The sequence below is a fragment of the Myxocyprinus asiaticus genome, chromosome 28, assembly GCF_019703515.2.
Source record: "Myxocyprinus asiaticus isolate MX2 ecotype Aquarium Trade chromosome 28, UBuf_Myxa_2, whole genome shotgun sequence".
NCBI lineage: Eukaryota > Metazoa > Chordata > Actinopteri > Cypriniformes > Catostomidae > Myxocyprinus > Myxocyprinus asiaticus.
In genome coordinates this window covers 41443265-41464422 of record NC_059371.1, presented here as the reverse complement: position 1 = coordinate 41464422, position 21158 = coordinate 41443265, and the positions used below count along the sequence as shown (strand labels likewise).

Genomic DNA, 21158 nt, shown 5'->3' with positions numbered 1-21158 from the left:
AGTGACTGACTGTCCCAAAAAACATTGCACCTACTGTTTCTCTCATTCATAGGCTGCAGTAATATTCTTATCCTGGTCATACACTCGTGGTAACATCAGACCTTGCTAATCAACTGGAAGTAATGAGTTCTGGAGAATCGTGAATCAGCAAAATGAACTATTTATTTGCCAGGTAGGATTAAAACTTTACATCAGAAAATCAACCAAAGCGAATTTTCAAATGATCAGAATAAACATAATAGATCACAAGTCAGAGAAATACACCTGGCAGTATAACGACACATAATAACAGTGCAGGAGATCTGAATTACAGATTCCTCCCAGAAGCTTTTAATAATTCTCCTTAAATATCCAGACCTGAAGGATAATTGCATCAAATGGAAACAAACTATTCAACTGGAATTTAGAATTGAACAGAATCCTGTTACTTGGAGTGTCAGGGGATCATTTGCATTAAAGACCCATGAAGGCACACCCCAACAGCAGAGACATAATTTCTGTAAATCCTAAAATCTTTCTTATGACTAAGTCAACTGCTGTGGTAATTAGACCAATGTACCAGTCAGTCTTAGACCTTTTGAATGATACCAAACATGCATAGTTACACTCTTTGTATACAGCAGATATGGTATTTTTGTACATACAGATCTTAGGTGGGTTTGAGATAATTCTATGATGAGAAGGAGAGTGGGTGAAGGGAACATATGTGGAAGGACAACAGTGAGGCAATTTACACTCAGTGGGGTCTGTTGCTTCAGTTAGAGATACTAACTTTGTGAGAGACTTCTTATGCTGATTTTCTCAGAGATATTTGTTTACTTTTCTAATGAAGCGATGTTCACTGAGCCCAGATGACTTGGCACATGCTTACACTTTGTATGACTCCAACAAGAACTGAATACCAATAGAGTATAATTCAATAATAATCAAAGCATTACAAGTATTACCAGACTTGGCTTTACCTTAAAGCACAGACGCCATTATATCTTCTCTCATTCAGCACCTGACCTGAACAACATGCATATCCACAGCGCCCCCAGTGGACTCAATTGTTACTGTAGGTGATGCATGAAATGTAGTCTTAATTTGTTATTAAGAGGGAACTTACACAATGCATTCTGTGCTCTCCTTGCTCTTTCTGATGTTTTATAACACTGAAGAAAACAAATTCCACATTAATTTTCTTGACAAACTATTTGCTTGACATCACTATGACTACTAGGGCAATTTCTATTTACATGTTCCTGAGGGTATCTGATCGTTTGAAACTCCTCACACATGAAGAGCTGTGGTATGGCTTCTATACTGTATGGATTCTCGTGTATTTTCAGTTGTGACTTAGTGAAACTCTTTCACAGCGTGAGCACTTGGATGTTTTTTTTCAAGTATGAATTCTTTCGTGTCCTTTTAGGTTATCTGACTGAGTGAAACTCTTTTCACAGTGTGAGCACTTGTAAGGTTTCTCTCCAGTATGGATTCTCTCATGTCTTTTTAGGTTATCTGACTTAGTGAAACTCTTTTCACAGTGTGAGCACTTGTATGGTTTCTCTCCAGTATGTATTCTCTCGTGTCTTTTTAGGTTTTCTGAATGACTGATACTCTTTCCACAGTGTGAGCACTTGTATGGTTTCTCTCCAGTATGAATTATTTGGTGATCTGTCAAGTCGCTGGCTGTAATAAAGGTCTCCCCACATTCAAAGCACATATGAGCACCCACACCGGTATTTATTTTCTGGTGCCTTTTCAAAAACAAATTCTCTCTTGTGTGAATTCTTGCGTGCAATTCAAGATGTTGTTTTTGTGTGAAACTTTTTCCACACTGATGGCATGTGCAAGGCTTCTTTCCAGTATGAACTTTCATGTGTATTCTAAGGTAATCTTTTTTTCTGAAACTTTTCCCACACTGATGGCACGTGTAGGGCTTCTTTCCAGTATGAACTCTCATGTGTACTCTAAGGTAATCTTTATTTGTGAAACTCTTTCCACACTGACAGCATGTGAAAGGTTTCTCTCCAGTGTGAATCGTTTCGTGTACATTAAGTTTTCCTTTACATGTGAAACTTTTTCCACACTGATGGCACGTGAAAGGTTTCTCTCCTGTGTGAACTCTCATGTGTATATTTAGCTTGCTTTGACATGTGAAATTCTTTCCACACTGAGAGCAGGTAAAAGATTTCTTGGCTGCTCTTCTTTGAGGCTTTTTTGGTGAGCAATTTCTTTCAGTCTTCAAGACACTCAAAGATTTTTCTCCAGTTGTGAAATCATGGTGTTTCTGATACTGAAGTTTCTCCTCCCCATCAATCAGCTCTTGGCTTTCCTCTTTCACTTCCAACAGCTCTACAATGAACACATGAAATTGAATCAATTAAATCAATTCAAGAGGGACAAATGTGGAAAAACTAAACTGAACACAAATTTCTTGGCACAACACAATTGTCCACAATATACCTTGGAAGAGATATTAGGGAGGCCAGCAGGGGGTGCTCACCCTGTGGCCTGTGTGGGTCTTAATGCCCCAGTATAGTGACAGGGACACTATAATGTAAAAAGGCACCGTCCTTCGGATGAGACATTAAACCGAGGTCCTGACTCTCTATGGTCATTAAAAATCCCAGGGCACTTCTCATAAAGAGTAGGGGTGTTACCCCAGTGCCCTGGCCAAATTCCTCCCATTGGCCCTTCTCAATCATGGCCTCCTAATAATCCCCATCCATTAATTGACTCAATAGCTGGTGTATGGTGAATGTACTGGCACACTATGGCTGCCGTCGCATTATCCAGGTGGATACTGCACACTGGGGGTGGTTGAGGAGATTCCCCTGTTCAATGTGTAAATCGCTTTGAGTGTAGTGTCAGAAAAGCGCTATATAAATGTAACATTCATTCATTCATTATATTTGTGATTTTCACTGTGTAAAAGGTATACATTTATACCAGGGATACTCAAAATGGGAGTCTATGGCAGCACAATGAACACTACCTAGGAAAATGATTAAATATGGCACACTGATAGGAGTGTGTATGAACAGCCCCCATTTTAAATTTAAGACACCTAGTATAAACTCTATAGCGCCACCACCAATTCAAAAATGCACTTTTCTTTTGAGCATATCTCTGAAGAATTGAACTGCAACTAGTGGAAATGCTAATTTTTTTTTATCAATAATTAGATTTTCACTGTTGGCAATGTTAATTTCTGATATCTGTAATGTGATTGTTACTAATAAGAAAGCCTTTTTAGATTTCTTTATTTACTCTCCAAATATCAGAAATACCAAATGTAACATGTTGAAATACATGTACTGATGTCAAAAATGAACATTTCCACTAGTTGAAATTAAATTCTTGATATCAAAAAGGAACATTTGCACTAGTAAAAATTTAATTATTGATATCAAAAATTATAATTTTTACTAGTAAGAAATGGACTGCTGAGATGTGAAATTTGAACTTTAACTAGTAAGAAATGAAATATAGATATCTATAATTGCGTTTTGAATGGGAGTGAATGACAGATTGTGAAATTCTACTAATAAAAATGCAATTACAGATTTCAAGAATTACAGTTTTTACTAAGTCTGGGCGATATGGCCAAAAATTGTATCACAATATTCTTCTTCATATCGTTAGATAACGATATTTATCACAATATACATTCACATTTGCACTTTTTTTTTTTCCAAGTTGGCAGAAGAAAAGAAAATAATGTAATCCTAAACAGTCAAAATAGTCTCTACAAAATTGCATTGGGGCCAAGAGGCAGCCAAAGCATTGGGGTCTGAGGGGTCTTCTACCAAAATATTAAAATTGTATAGAGTTAATCAATCGAATGTAGTTGGATATAAATGATAAAGATCATCTATTCATTTTAAAGCATAGTGACAGCAGTCAAGTATTTGTTTGAATATTTTTACATTCAAATTATATATTACTTTACATTCAGATACAAAAGTATGGGGGCATAGAAGCCCTTGTGACTGAGGCATGATACTGTATAGGGGTTCAAGGGTATTCCCTGAGAGAAAATTTTGAAAATATAAAAGTCTGAATGGACCATTTTATATTTCCATTAAAGTGAGAAAGACTAGGCTGCCAACTAGTAGTTTTATTGTCTTTCCTTGTCACCCATGCCTGAAATGACAACAACAACCCCCCCCCCCCCCTTTACTAGCGCAAATGTAAATATAGCTGCAAGCAGCAATGACCTGCCCAAGCATCATGGGTCAATTTCCACCCGGTGGCTTTCGGAAAACAATGCAAGGTGGACACGTATTTGGCATTATTCTAAACAATTTAAGCAATTTGGGTAAATATAAGAGGACTATTTTTAAGTCTGTTGTAAAAGCCACAGTTCCTGCTGCCAGATGGTGGCGCTATGACCGTGACCCAAAATAGTCACATCCATGTGATTAGCCCCCAAGACTAAACATACATCTCAATTTTGATACAAAATTGGTATCAAATTAAAGTTAAAACACTCAACTTTCATCTTCTGCAGTCTATTTTGCAAATAGAACATTATAGTGAAAACATTTTAAAATGTTAAGAGTGTGTTTTTAAAACATGCGACATTGAGCGACAGTACTTATGTTTCATGTTCTCTGCTTATGATCTGATCCATTGATTGAAGAAAAAACAGCATGCATTTCATTGTGAGGGTCCACTGATGAAAATGCAACAAACATATCAGATGGTTAAGTAACCTTGTTACCTTCTAGTTGAAGTTCTGTTAATATTTTTGCATCTGTGATTATTTGGCAGTTTTAATCACCTAAAATGTTCGCTAACATTATGCCAATTGTTTTTAACGGAAGTGTATTATACAGGATAAGCTTTTATGTATGTAAACATGTTTGATGCTATTTGTTAAAATATATTTATACATAATATGATATAAATGTGAATCTATCAGAATCAGAATGAGCTTTATTGCCAAGTATGCTTACACATACAAGGAATTTGTCTTGGTGACAGGAGCTTCCAGTACACAACAATACAAAAACAACAACAAGACTTCTAAAATAATAAAAATGTAATAAAAAAATAGATAAATATTGTAAAGAAACAAGTATATATAGAATACACAACAGACATATACACACATACACACACACATACATAGTGCAAATCTAAATACAAATCGGTTATGTACAGTGCAAGGGAATGTAATGGCAGAAGACGTAGGATGTGCTGGATAATATAAAAAGACTAAGCTGTGTACTGCACATTAATTATTGCTCAAGGGGGCAGTTTAAACTGTTTATGATATGGATAGCCTGGGGGAAAAAATGTTCCTGTGCCTGACGGTTCTGTACAACCTCTGCTGGGCCTTTTTCGCAATGGAGTCAATGTGGGTCTCCCACTTCAGGTCCTGTGAGATGGTAGTGCCCAGGAACCTGAATGACTCCACTGCTGCCACAGTGCTGTTTAGAATGGTGAGGGGGGACAGTGTTGGGGGGTTCCTCCTAAAGTCCACAATCATTTCCACTGTTTTGAGCGTTTTCTAGCTCAAGGTTGTTTTGACTGCACCAGACAGCCAGCTGTTTAATATCCCTTCTGTATGCAGACTCATCGTCATCTCGGATGAGGCCGATGACAGTGGTGTCGTCTACAGAGGGGTCCTTGGCGATGCAGTCGTTGGTGTAGAGGGAGAAGAGTAGTGGGGATAGCACACATCCCTGGGGGGCACCAGTGCTGATTGTACAGGTGCTGGAAGTGAATTTCCCCTGTCTCACAAGCTGCTGCCTGTCTGTCAGAAAGCTGGTAATCCACTGACAGATAGACGTGGGAACAGAGAGTTGGTGTAATTTAGTCCAGAGAACAGCTGGGATGATAGTGTTGAAAGCCGAACTGAAGTACACAAAAAGGATCCTTGCATATGTCCCTGGTCTGTCCAGATGTTGCAGGATATGATGCAATCCCATGTTGAATGCATCATCCTCAGACCTGTTTGCTCAATAAGTAAATTGAAGGGGATCTAGAAAGGGTCCAGTGATGTCCTTCAGGTGGGCCAACACCAGTCTCTCAAATGATTTCATGACCACAGACGTCAGGGCAACAGGTCTGTAATCATTAAGTCTTGTGATTTTTGGTTTCTTTGGGATGGGGATAATAGTGGAATGTTTGAAGCAGCATGGGACTTTACACTGCTCCAGTGATCTATTGAAGATCTGTGTGAAGATGGGGGCCAGCTGGTTAGCACAGGATCTAAGACATGCAGGTGAAACACCATCTGGGCCCTGTGCTTTCCTTATCCTTTGTTTTCAAAAGCCGCGGCTCACATCATCTTCACAGATCTTAAGTGCAGGTTGAGTAGCAGGAGGGGGGGGGAGGGGGGTTGCAGGAGGTGTTGGTGTTTGTGTGAAGTGAATGTCAGAGTGGGTGTGGGGTGTGAGATTGGGCCTTTCAAATCTACAGAAGAACACATTCAGGTCATCAGCCAGTTGTTTGTCCACCACAGGGTTGGGGGTAGGAGTCCTGTAATTCGTAAGTAGTTTCATGCCACTCCACACTGATGCAGGGTCGTTAGCTGAAAACTTGTTTTTCAGCTTCTCAGAGTATCTTCTTTTAGCCACTCTGATTCCCTTATTCAGTGTGTTCCTGGCCTGATTGTACAAGACTTTATCCCCACTTCTGTTAGCATCCTCTTTGGCCTGACGAAGCTGCAAACCATGGTTTGTTGTTGTTAAATGTTAAATAAGTCCTAGTAGGAATGCACATATCCTCACAGAAACTGATATATGATGTAACAGTATCTGTGAGCTCGTCCAGGTCTGTGGCTGCAGCCTCAAAAACACTCCAATCAGTGCAGTCAAAGCAGGCTTGTAGTTCCAGCTCTGCTTCATTGGTCCATCTCTTTACAGTCCTTACTACAGGCTTAGCAGATTTTAATTTCTGTCTGTAGGTTGGAAGATGAACCAGACAGTGATCAGATAGTCCCAAATCTGCTCTAGGAACAGAGCGATATGCAACCTTTATTGTTGTGTAGCAGTGATCCAGTATATTTCTGTCTCTGGTTGGGCATGTAATGTGCTGTTTGTATTTGGGCAGTTCACGTGTGAGGTTTGCTTTGTTAAAATCCCCAAGAATAATAATAACAACTGAGTGTTCTATCTATATATATATATTGTGGTAAGCAGGGCATGGCCGGGGCACTGCAAGGCTGGAGAGATAAATGGTAAACGAGTTCCACCTCCTTGAATCCCGATCCGCTGGTGCTGGAGCAGTTTGCAGCCGGCGACCGAAAGGGACGGCTGAAGGGGGTCCAGCGCCATCGTGCAGCGTTGCTGACGGAGGCAGTGCATCTGGCTGAGGATTGTTTGGCAGCGTGTTCGGGGGCCGGTGTGCCCATCTCTCTCTCTCCTCCAACCCCTTCTCCTTCCCCTCGTCCTGTTCCTATTCCCCGAAGCCTATTTTCCAACACTCTCAAGAAATTGGGGGGGGGGGTGAGTAAGTCACAGGCCCAACACAAGTGACTCCCTGGCCGGAGTTTGGCAATGGGTGTATGTTGCGAGCAGGGTGTGGCTGAGCGGCGTAGGGGCAGAGTGAGGCCAGAGAGGTAAGTGGCCACACCGGTCTCGTGTTCCAGGGAGGAGCGGCGGGACTATTTAAGGAGAGAAAACAGCGGCAGACAGGGAGAGAGAGATGCACAGAGCTGTGTGTGTCTCACAGTAACTGCTGAAAAGCAAGGCTGTTGAGTGTTGTTGAATGTGTTTATTGATTGTGCTGAAAAGTATGTTTATGTTTTGATGTTCACTTAAAAGTATGGCATTAAAGTCTTATGTGCATTGTTCACCTGGTGCCCGCTTCCTCCTTCATAGGATAGGCAGAAGTCTACCACATTTATAATTAACCCTTACCAGCTGGAGCGTTCAAATTTGGGAACAATTCTTCCCATGGTTCCTGTCTCAATATCTTTGCCGTCCAATCACCGATTTTATTTCTGAAAACTGCCAAATACTCATGACAATATAAGCTAAAAGCACATATAATTGGTTAAGGGGTTACTGGGCATGAATAATAAATGTATCGTCATCATCTTCATCCTCCATTTGCCTGAGCGGCGCCAGAGAGGATACCCCGGGAGATTACCTCAAGTGTTGGACTTACTGCTTCAAATTGAAAACTGAGGCGATCTTTTGAGGTAAGACAAGTTATTTAACGTGTGTTGTCAATATTGTCAATTGAAAGTCAAAACGTTTTAGTTACGAAGCATTTATTTTTTAGTAGTAACGCTAGTTATTTCTGGAAAAAAAATTACATGACTGTTGGCATTCATCAGACAGGCAGCTAGCCTCTATTTTTAAGCACATTTCTATGAAACTTGCTAAATAAACATTAGCTAGCAATACTATGTACATTTTTAGCTAAATATCAATAACTTTTTTGGCCAATTTTGTCACTTGTGGAAGACAGTCAAACCTTTTTATTTACGAAGCATTTATTTGTAGGAGTAGGGCTAGCTAGTATTTTTCTGGAAAAATGTGACTGTCATCGGCGAGTCTCTTCTTTTTATATCTAACATTTTTTGGCAGTTTCTGTGAAACTTGCTAAATAAACATTAGCTAGCAATACTATGTAAATGTTTAGCTAAATATCAATAACTTTTTGGCCAATTTTGTCACTTATGAAAAATCCGGCTGAAATAATGTTAGGCAGAGAGCAGACGCTGTTCAGACCTGCCTGGAAACTGGCCTGCTAGTTAGATAAGGTATCTAGCTAGTTGATTTTCCCATGTAATAAAAACAAATGGTAGATATCTTTCTATAATTTAGCATATAGCCTTACCCATCCATCACACAGACATGATTTTAGGTAGTGTGTACCTTCCTGTTCACAAGGAAAGTGTGAGAGGGCTGTCTGCAGTTAGACATTCTGGTTAGTCTGCAAGCCTTTGGTGACTATTCAGTGTACGGATTTGTGAAGAACACACTGCTGGCTACCAATTGTTGTACTTTTTGTCTGTTGTAGAGATGGATAGAGACTATGGCTCCCTGCTCAGCACCCTCAAGAGGAGGAGGCAACTGACTGCTGATGAGCTTAGGTTCAGAGTAGAAGAGGACATGGCTCATGAGGGCATTAGCACACAGGAGGAAGATCTGCTGGACCAGGAACTACTGCAGGAAGACCCGGACCACAAGGCGATGGAGGATGAGATGGATCCTGATCCCCAACCAAGACCATCAACTGGGTATGTATGAATGTGTATGTATTGTTTGTTTCTATTTTTCATATGACTGATACTCACAGTAACACTAAAACTGTTACTCTTATTATTTTGGGTATGGCTAGCCATTCTCACACAGGTCCCAAGTCAGCTAGAAAGCGTAAATGCTTCCCTGACTCAGTTTCTTATCCCTCGTACTCTGACAACGATTCACAGGCACCAAAACCTCTCCCATTTAAGCCTAGCCATCCATTTGGTATTGACTTAGGTAGCGTGCATCAGGCTGTGCAGTCAAACTCCAACATGATGTTGCGAGAAATTGACTTTTTCATGCTGTTTTTTACTCAGGCTGTAGTTGCTGAGATATGCAGCTTTACAAACCATCAGGGGTGGGAGCTCGTCCTAACTGTCTGTCATATTCCAGCTACCAAGGAGCTTGGATGGAGGTGACCCCCGATGAATTTTACAAATTTCTTGGGTTGCTAATTTATATGGGGTTTTCAATTCTCCCTGATTCCCATCGTCATTGGGGAACCAAGTCACTTCAGAGCTCGTGGGCAAGGGGATTTATGTCATATGACCGCTACAAGGCTCTTTTTGCAGCTCTACATGTTGTAGACCCTACCACAGAGGATAATCAGGATCGCCTTAGGAAGTTGCTCTATCTTATGGACCACCTCAAACAAAAATGCCAGCAGCTCTTTCAGCCTAACCAAAATCTCGCAATAGATGAACATATGGTCAAGTCTAAAGCTCAGTCAGGATTTAAACAACAAATGAAGGGCAAGAATACTCGGTGGGGTTTTAAATTATGGGTAATTACAGACTCAGGGTATACTGTGTTTACACAGGTAGTCGTGATGGGCGTGTCACTGACTTGGCCACCAATGTAGTTGAATCGTTACTGCAGCCATTCAAAGACCAGGGCCACAATGTTTGGTTCGACAACATTTACACGTCCCCAGCTCTTATGGTTAAGTTGTAGAAATGGGAACTAATGCCTGTGGGACATGCAGGGTGAATCGTAAACTGTTTCCTGCAGAATTTAAAGACATCAAAATATGGGAACGCAAGACAGCTCGTGGGGATATGAGGTGGTGTAGGATTGAGGGGAATATACTTGTAATGCAGTGGAAGGACACGCGTGCAGTTACATGCCTCTCCAATTTCCACAATGCAAATGGCTCAACCGAAATTACTAGGTTTGTAAAAAATGATGGCGACTGGACAAAAGAAGTAGCCCTCCAGCCCACTGTCATCAGCGATTATAAAAAAAAACATGGGCAGTGTTGCTAGGTCAGACCAAATGATAAAATCTTACGACGTCCTACAAAAAACTCAGAAGTGGTGGAAGACTCTTTTTTTTCCACTTCATAGATATTGCCGTCATCAATAGTTTCATATTGTTTAAGGAATGGCAACACATTCATGTGGCACCAGGGGATGAGCGTAGACCGGTGAACTTAACTAGATTTCAGAGAAAACCTGGCAAGTTTCCCTTTGCATACACTAAAGCCTGTAGTCCCTCCTTTGTCATCACTCCACACAGCCTATGTCCCTAAATTTGAAGAGTCCTCTAAGAGATGTTGGCTAAGCTGTTGGAAAAGTAGGACTGAAAATAAAACTAAAGTAGCTTGTTGTGCGCCGGAATGTAAAAGACTTTGTTTGGTTTGTGATAGCAACCGTTTTCAGTCTTGGCACTCAGCTGAGTGTGACCAGTTTCACGAAGATGCCTAGGTTGGGCTGTGTTTACTGGTGCTGTTGTCCTCCCCCTCCCCTCTTTTTTCCCTCTCTTCTCTCCACAGGTATTGCAGTTGTTGAGTATTCATGAATTTATATATATGCTGTACCTGCACTCTTTATTAAAAATGTATTTACTGTAGATAGTTCGAAAGTTTGATTTTATATGTTTTGCTGTGTAATTCTAATGTTCAAATTAAATAAAGTGTGTGTTTTATTGAACACATAAAATGTATATTTCAGTGTTTGTGTCCTTCAATTTCAGATGCAATCTCAATTTATTATTACAGGTGCTCAAAAGGAGTTTTTGAGGAGTGGTCATATGAAATGTATCTTAACATTCTGAACGTTTTTATTCAGTTTTCCCACAAATCACTAGAATGGTCATAACTTTTAAACAATAGATTATATTATATATATTATAGCACTACTCCTACAAATAAATGTTTCGTAACAAAATGGTTTGACTATCTTCCACAAGCGACAAAATTGGCCATAAAAGTTATTGATATTTAGCTAAAAATGTACATAGTATTGCTAGCTAATGTTTATTTAGCAAGTTTCACATAAATTTGCTTAAAAATAGAGGCTAGCTGCCTGTCTGATGAACGCTGACGGTCAAGTCATTTTTTCCAGAAATAACTAGCGTTACTCCTACAAATAAATGCTGCATAACTAAAACGTTTTGACTTTCAACTGACAATACTGACAACACACGTTAAATAACTTATCATACCTTGAAAGATCGCCTAGTTTTCAATTTGAAGCAGTAAGTCCAACACTTGAGGTAATCTCCCGGGGTATCCTCTCTGGCTCCACTCAGGCAAATGGAGGATGACGATGATGATGATACATTTATTATTCATGCCCAGTAACCCCTGAACCAATTATATGTACTTTTAGCTTATATTGTTATGAGTATCTGGCAGTTTTCAGAAATGAAATCGGTGATTGGACGGCGAAGATATTGAGACAGGAACCATGGGAATAATTGTTCCCAAATTTGAACGCTCCAGCTAGTAAGTGTTAACATACCTAGGTTCCTCCCATAGAACGCAGCTTTTTGTGTACATGTAAATAATAAGTAGCGCTCTGATGGATGTTTGAAAAGTGCGCATGCGTGGGACAGACCGGGACAACAAATGTCATAGAATGGAGCCCAACAACATGTCAACACAGCAGAAAGAATTCAACATTTCTGGAAGTACAGTGGAAAAAAAAAAATCACATATATTATAAACTATACATTTATACACACAAATGTAAAATATCGACCATCCTTATTATTTGGATATATGCGCTCATATATTGGGGAATCCCGGAGTTCTATGTAAGAGGGAAACGCCCACTACTGCGTCGCGATTGTAAATTAAGGAAGCAAACACAGCAACAACTCTGGAATATCTGGAAATTAAGCAAATCAACAGAGTAAAATAGTGAAGTCTTTCTCAGATGCCATGCGTTTACACAAGCGTCGCGGGAAAATTACGTTGCTGTGGAGAAAGCTGCTTACTGACGGAGTCATATGTAAACGGGAGTAAAGAGTAAGCCGCTTAATCTGTGCTTGTAAATGGGAACAGTTCTCACGCAATAACCCACTTTCTCGCAATAAGCCGCTTTCTGGTGTCCATGTAAGTCATTCAGACACATGGTTCCTACGCAGATGATACGCAGCTCTACGTGTTGTTCCAGCCTTACGACCCCACCATCTCAGCTCGTATCTCTGCCAGCCTCTATGAGATCTTGTCCTGGATGAAGAAATGTCACCTACAGCTCAACCTAGCCAAGCCAGAACTTCTTGTGATTCCAGCCAACCCGTCTGTTGACCACAACCTCACTGTCTACCCATCCAACCATCCATCTATCTATCATCCATCCATCCATCTGTCCGTCCATCTATCTATCCATCCATCCATCTACCAATCCAACATCCATCTATCCATCTTTCTATCCATCCATCGTCCATCCATCCATCCATCCATCCCTCTATCCAACATCCATCTCTTCGTCCATCAATCTATCTATCCATCCATCGATCCATCTATCCATCCATATATCTATCAGTCTATCTATCCGTCTGTTCGCCCATCAGTCCATCGATAGTCAAAGCTGTCACAGTTATCTGATTTATTGGTTCATTAATCAATAGATTTTGGCGAAAGATCAGTCCATCAATCAAGATACTAAAGCTCAGGTTTCTCTAGGTGAATTTAATCTGTAAGTGTAGACTTCTGTTAGTCACTTTAGATAAAAGGATCTGCCTGATTCAATGATAATTAGTAAATGAACACAGTAAAAGTCAGGTGTGTGCAGTCTCTATAGCTGAAGTCCGATCAATTAGTCATTTGTCCTGGCAGTGAATCTGAATATGAGCCCAACCGAACACAACGCTCTATTACTGCTTTAAATGGACAAACACATAACATGATCAATACCACAAACCTTTAATGCAGGACATTTGCATTGGCTGGTTTCAGTTATCACTGATAGACGAGTGTTAGTATTCATCTTGGTTTAACTAAGCTAATGCCAAACAGGACAGCCCGGAACCTGGGAGTGGTGTTGGATGACCAGCTCAACTTCACTGTCAACTTCTAAACTGCCAGATCTTTAGAACAACATTAGAAAATTCAGACCTTTCCTGTCTGAATATGCTACACAGATTCTGATCCAAGCTCTGGTCATTTCAAGACCAGACTACTGGAATGCCCTGTTGGCTGGTCCCCCAGCTAGCACGATTAAGACACTGCAGATGGTCCAGGACCCTGCAGCATGTCTGATCTTCAATCAGCCAAAGAGGGTTCACATCACCCCTTTCTTGATTTCAACTCTACAGTCAATGAACGAGCGGTGCCTGGTGGTCCTATCACAGGCACAATGTCCATTTCACGAGCATTCATTCACTCCACACAATCTGCTTATACCACCTCAACAATCAAGAAACAGCTGAAAAAACATCAATTCCGAGAGCACTTAACCAATCCACACTAAATGCACTTACTATTTCAAAAAAACAATTACTATATGTCTCTTTCTTCTGTGCTAACATCTTTACTATTCCAGCCACTGTGAAAACTTGGCTGTGTAATACTGAAGATATTGTTGACTTTTGTATGACAAATTGCTTATATCCTCATTTGTAAGCTGCATTTGGATAATAGTGTCTGCTAAATGTTAATGTACATAAATGGTGCACATTCAAATTATTTCAGGGACTTTTATATTATTTAACAATGCATTTGGTGATTTGGCAACAGTTCTCTGAAGTCCTATGAGGAACAATTAAAAACAGTGAGTAAAATATTGCAATATATTGCACTATGTACTTGCAATACACCAAAATTGACTGATCTTTTACTGACTGAACAATGAAACAGAAATGGCCTCGAAGTAGGAGGAGCTCCAGGTCACACCTACTGATGACATGGACTAGTGGCAGTAAGGTGTTCAGTAGCCGGCACAAAGTTTTCCTGAAAGTTTGCACTGGCAAGCTGTTACAAACCATTAAAAGAAACTCAAAAACCCAGATTTTTTTTTTTCACAACCATTCGTTCCTCAATTTCGTATGAAGTATGCCGGGTACTTCACGGTCCCTGACAAACTTATATGACTTTGGAAATAAAAAGCTGAACCTTTAAGGACAACAGAGCACTTCTAAAATGACAATAAAAACAGGGATTGTCATGAAAATGTACAGCAACTGAAACATACCTGAAGGAATAAATTCATCATCTTCATTTTTCTGTTGTTCCTCTACTTTGATTTCTCCTCTCATCTTAATTTGGTTCCTGCAGTCCAGCAGCTTCACTGAACACATCTTCACTGGTGTCTGCAGCATCTGCTGTTCATCATCATCTTCATCACTCTGTTGTTCCTCTGTTGTGTTTTCTTCTTTAATCTCCTCCTGCTTCACTTCAATCTTCACTGGTGTCTGCAGCATCTGCTGTTCATCATCTTCATCACTCTGTTTTTCCTCTGCTGTGTTTTCTTCTTTAATCTCCTCCTGCTTCAAGTCAATCTTCACTGGTGTCTGCAGCATCTGCTGTTCTCCAGCGTGGATCACATTCACCTGCTCTCTCATGATGGATATCTGAACACAAAAACATCATGATTATAATTAACTGACATTCATTAAAAAAAAAAAAAAAAAAAAAAAAAAAAAGGATATTATTTGATTAATATACACAAGAACAGCTCTTTAAAACAAAATAACCATTTCTGAGATGAACCATTTCTCAACCAGCCCGTCTGGCACCAGCAATCATCCATGCGATGATCTAATCAGCCAATCGTGTGGCAGCAGTGCAGTGCATAAAATCATGCAGATACGGGTCAGGAGCTTCAGTTAATGTTCACATCAACGCTATTCTGAGATGCTGGCTGGCGCTGTTTTGGCAGCATGGACCTACACAATATTAGGCAGGTGGTTTTAACGTTGTGGGCGATCGGTGTATATGCTTTGTCTGTAACCACATACATCGATATAATAAAATTATGCGTGGAGAGGAAAATGTCAGCAGTCTGAGTGAGTTGATTCGTACATTGATAGTTAGTTCATCTTGTTAATGATCTGATGCAATGAGCACTGCTGCACTCTCCCCTAAAGAATGTAAATTTTTAGGGACAAGATCACTGATTATTTGTCAAATTAGAATGACACAGTCTGAGTGAGCTGGAGTCGTAGACTTCATACATTAATAGATTGTTAATCTAATTAATGATTAAATGCATTGAGCACCGCTGTAGTGTACAGTTGAAATCAGAAGATTACATACACTTAGGTTGAAGTTCAAATTTTTTAACCACTCCACAGATTTAATATTAGCAAACTATAGTTTTGGCAAGTCGTTTAGGACATCTACTTTGAGCATGACCCAAGTAATTTTTCCAACAATTGTTTACAGACAGATTGTTTCACTTTTAATTGATTATACCACAAATCCCATGGGTCAGAAGTTTACATACACCAGCTTGGAAAATTCCAGAAAATTATGTCAAGCCTATAGACAATTAGCTTCTGATAGGTGTACTGAATTGGAGGTGTACCTGTGGATGTATTTTAAGGCCTACCTTCAAACTCAGTGCCTCTTTGCTTGACATCATGGGAAAATCAAAAGAAATCAGCCAAGACCTCACAAAATAAATTGTGGACCTCCACAAGTCAAGTTCATCCTTGGGAGCAATTTCCAAATGCCTGAAGGTACCACATTCATCTATACAAACTATAGTATGCAAGTATAAACACCAAGAGACCATGCAGCCATCATTCCGCTCAGGAGGAAGACGCATTCTGTCTCCTAGTGATGAACACAGTTTGGTGTGAAAAGTGCAAATCAATCCCAGAACAACAGCAAAGGACCTAATGAAGATGCTGGAGGAAACAGGTAGACAAGTATCTATATCCACAGTAAAACGAATGCTATATCGACGTAACCTGAAAGACTGCTCAGCAAGGAAGAAGCCACTGCTCCAAAACCACCATAAAAAAGCCAGACTACAGTTTGCAAGTGCATGTGGGGACAAAGATCTTACTTTTTGGAGAAATGTCCTCTGGTCCGATGAAACAAAATTGTAACTGTTTGGCCAAAATGACCATCATTATGTTTGGAGGAAAAAGGGTGAGGCTTGCAAGACAAAGAACACCACCCCAACCGTGAAGTATGGGGGTGGCAGCATCATGTTATGGGGGTGCTTTGCTGCAGGAGGGACTGGTGCACTTCCCAAACTAGATGGCATCATGAGGAAGGAAAATTATGTGGACATATTGAAGCAACATCTCAAGACATCAGCCAGGAAGTTAAAGCTCAGTCGCAAATGGACCTTCCAAATGGACAATGACCCCAAGCATACCTCCAAAGTTGCGGCAAAATGGCTAATGGAGCAGTTTTGAGCATATCAGACTTAAAACCAAGAGCGAATGTGTGTATATTGTATAGGGCTGCAACGGTACACAAAATTCATGGTTCGATACGTACCTCGGTTTTGGGGTAACGGTTCGGTACAGTTTCGCTACAGCAGCGAAAACAAAGAAACTTTAAATTACTTATTTTGAAAACAGTGGCTGATGGGCAACAATTCTTATTGTGAAGGCTCATTTATACATGACTGCACTATGCATATTCAATGAAATTACAACACAAAACTTAAGAGCCTCTTATATGCACATAATTTAAACACATAAATAATAATAAAAGTAAAAGTGTAATTATAAAAATTAACAAAATTAAGACATTAGCAGTGCAGATTTGTGTCTTTTGCCTTTCAGCTCACTACTTGTACTTACTCAATTTTCAAGCTTTTTTTTTCTAGAAAAATCAGAATATCCACATTATCAGAGGAGAGGGTGGATCTGTTAGCACTGACAATGTCCCCTGCAGGACAATTACAGCACGTGCTTGTTTATATAGAGTGGGCACTTCAGAATTGCTGAAATGTGTTATTGTAGGAACTTTATAATGGGGCTCAAGCACAAAGTTTGTTCCATATTGTATACCGCATCGAAGCGCGTTCAGTGGGAGATGCGGATATAAACTTAGAGACAGCTTGTGAAAGCCGCCGGGGCAGCGCACACGTTGATGAAAGAACTATCCACATAAACTTCACATGCATTTATCTGATCCACAGTTTCTAGTGTACCGTGTGCTGCTCTGTTCTGTAAAGATTTGGTTCCGTGCGGTCCCATGTTGCTCCTCAGTCTTTTTTTCATTTTAGTTCTAAATGGTTTGTGTTGTTCGTTAGATCAGCCAGTCAGGCTTCCTAAGCAACCAATTGGCCCTGTTGTTAGGGTGGCTAGAGTCACTTTGGGTTAACCTCCTCGTGGCCGCTATAATGTGGTTCTCGCTCGCGGTGGGGCACATGGTGAGTTGTGCGTGGTTGCCATGGAGAATAGCGTGAGCCTCCACACGCGAAATACGTCTCCGCGGTAATGCGCTCAACAAGCCACGTGATAAAATGCACGGATTGAAGGTCTCAGACGTGGAGGCAACTGAGATTCATCCTCCGCCACCCTGATTGAGGCGAGTCATTACACCACCATGAGGACTTGGAGCGCATTGGGAATTGGATATTCCAAATTGGGGAGAAAAAACACATAAAAGAAAAAAGAAAAGACATGAATTTAACCGTTGGAGTTGTATCGCTGACGTTTATGCTGACAGTCTGTGATTTTTGGAGTTTCAAAAGAGAAATCTCCATTCACTTGCATTTTAAGGACCTGCTGAGCTTAGATATTTTTCTTCAAATGTGTTCTGGTGAAGAAAGAAAGTCATACATACTTGTGATATCTCTCGAGGGTGAGTACATAATGATAGAATTTTCTTTTTTTTCCTTTTTTTTTTTACTAAATTCAAAATATACATTCTTTTTCTCTGCCTGTGTGACATCATAAAGCAATTTCATGCGTTATTAAACTTTGTGGCCATTTCACAACATTTTAAAGTCCTGTGTTCCGTTTTAACGTAGTCAGAGGAGTACACAAAGCGACACATACAGTTAGAATATCAGGATTTTTTTTTTTACCATGCCAAAAACAGACGAGCCTTATTCCTGCGTTCGAAGGCGAGATTCAAGCATGTTGTCTATTGTCCTCCAGAATTTCGCGCCGAATCTTTCCACACACACACACACACACAACAACAAAAAAAAAAAAAAGAGTAGGCGTGCACGCGCAGAGTCTCTGTGCTTGTGCTACTCTAATAACGCACGCGCTCGCTCGAGCAAAATGCTTGTTCACATAATGCTGAAGTTTACCAGCATTGTACATTGATATATAAGCTAATTAACAACCTTCCCATCCCACCGTATAGCCCCCCCCACCCCATGGGGGGAAAAATTCATCGGATCTGCTCGAGTCACGTAAATGACATATTTTGGACTGTAAACAACGGTGAATTTCGCCGAAAAGAGACTCGTTTGCAGGTATGCATATTAACCTCACAAATGATGTTGAACACGTACCGTGAGTCTGAGCGCTCAAACTGCGAGATCTTCCTCTTCTGATGTTAATGGCGGTCGGCAAAACAACTTTTGGTGCATTACCGCTCCCAGCTGGACAGTGCGGTAAAGTTAGTTTTATATTTGAAATTCTTTGACATTTGCGACAATACCCATTCAACTCTCCATGCACAGGTTTCACATTTTCAAGCCAAACCAACTTGGAAATGCATGAAAAGGTTTTCTTTGCCTAGCACAAAGCTGAATTTAAAAAAAGATTTTTTTTTCATATAAATTTTATTAGCCCTATAAATCAATTAAACAATTTAACCATTTGACATTATGACATCACAACAAATATGAAATGTTCTTAAAAATATCCCTTTCATGACACAAGGCTCTGTTTGTGGAATTTACATTCTATATGTTTTCAAATAAATATAGTAATGTAAATGTTTGTAATATTCTAATTCCATTAAACTCAATGACCGTTTGACCTAGAGACATGAAACCAACTGCAAAATACTCAGAATATTATTCTTTATATGGCACAAGACTTGTTTTTGGGAGTAAATGTTCAGTACTTTTTATACAGATATTTGCATCCCTATAAATCAAACAGAGCCTTGTGTCATGACAGGGACATTTTTAAGAACATTTCATATTTGTTGTGATGTCATAATGTCAAATGGTTAAATTGTTTAATTGATTTATAGGGCTAATAAAATTAATATGAAAAAAAAAAATCTCCTTTTTTAAAATTCAGTTTGTGCTAGGCAAAGAAAACCTTTTCATGCATTTCCAAGTTGGTTTGGCTTGAAAATGTGAAAAATGTGCATGGAGAGTTTAATGGGTATTGACGAAATGTTAAACGAATGTCATAAAACTAACTTTACCGCACTACTGGACAGCAGTGTAGAGCTGAGGAGGGTCTGGCCCAGAGATTATTTAGTAGAGATGGACCACTTCTATTTAAATGAATGGGAGAAATTGGAACAATGGATGTAGAAAGGAAGTCCCGCCTTACAGTTAAAAGAGCCAATCACCTTTTAGAGACAGACATCGCCTGTCAATCAACTCATGCATGCGCATTAGCTATACAATCTTCTTTTTTTTTAGCGTAATATAGTTAAAGAAGCACAATTTATGATTCCAACATTTTATTGCCGATTTGAAATATGTTCTTTGATCGTAATGTTGACCAACCGTTTTTGAGATTTCGGTCTTTCCCAATTCAAGTACATAGGAGCTGCGCTGTCGTAACTGGAAATAGCAGAGATAGTATCCACCTTATTTTTCAGCAAAACTAGGGCGCCGCCATTATGAACATTGAATGTAGATCACTTCCGGTATAAGCCACTTCCAGCTATTTTAGCGATACAAAAATACTACGTTATGCTGCTTTATATTACAGGCTGGCAATAAATGTCGACATATTATTATCATTAATCATGGTTTTCATAAACTCATTGGTTTTGAGCGCATATAGTTTTACCGTTTATCGCATTTTGCCATCGTTTAATCACACACTGTTGCGCTGGCAGAATTAATGAAATCAGGCGCTGACAGGACAGTTCTCCACAACCAGCAGAGAGGAGAAAGCTGCCGGGAAAATGCTGCTTCAACTTTCTTTGCACCAAAACTGCATTTTATCCTGACAAAATAATCGCATTTTACTGTCATTTCGTGTCAGAGAGCATTCTCTCTTTCTTAGCGGTGCATAGTAAACAAACACGCAGATCTCACATTCAGCTTATGAAACATTGCCTTTGGAAATAACTAAATAAAAGGCATCATCTGAGGTTATGCAGGTAAATATTAATGGAGGTTTACATGGAGACAAGAAAGACTGCATCATCACAATCTCGGTAAAGAAAGAAGCAGATTGTATTACCGTCTCTTCAATACAACACTCAGCAACAACTGAGTGATTTACTCACTCTTTTACTATAAATGCTGACATTAGAAAATTATCCAACTTTGGCATTACTAAGTAATTAATTACTGTAAATTACTTTTTCATTGAAAAAAGTAAGGGATTACTCTTAATTTTTCAGTAATTTAATTAGTTACTTCTGATGTAATTGCGTTAAATACTGTGTAGACTCTAGAACAATTCTATATAAAACAATAGTGAATTTAAAATCTAAATTTAACGTCTAATGTTAAAATATGTTTTCTAATTTAATGCTGCCCCCTTAAATTCTCTGGCCAGTTCATGAATAGTTTATTTGATTTTATATTATTTATGTGAGAGAATTTAAATAACAGTTTCATGTCTTGTATATTTCATCAGGTCGAGGTTGATCAGGGTTTTAGA

General features: G+C 39.6%; 1 protein-coding gene across 4 annotated transcripts in view; it reads right to left on the bottom strand.

The window, feature by feature from the left end:
• The window catches only part of LOC127418586 (gastrula zinc finger protein XlCGF57.1-like), a 29765-nt gene that overhangs the window by 5143 nt on the left and 3464 nt on the right, over window positions 1-21158 (bottom strand). The window contains exons 1-2 of one of the 4 annotated variants that reach the window (XM_051659211.1): window positions 18863-18920; window positions 14618-14996 (exon numbers count right to left, since the gene is read on the bottom strand). In XM_051659211.1, coding sequence (XP_051515171.1) covers window positions 14618-14987 — 370 coding nt within the window. In that variant the 5' untranslated portion in view covers window positions 14988-14996; window positions 18863-18920. Of the gene's footprint in view, window positions 1-14617; window positions 14997-15976; window positions 16022-18424; window positions 18501-18862; window positions 18921-21158 lie in introns of those variants that run through there. The other 3 variants (XM_051659210.1, XM_051659209.1, XM_051659213.1) reach the window with 3 other exon arrangements.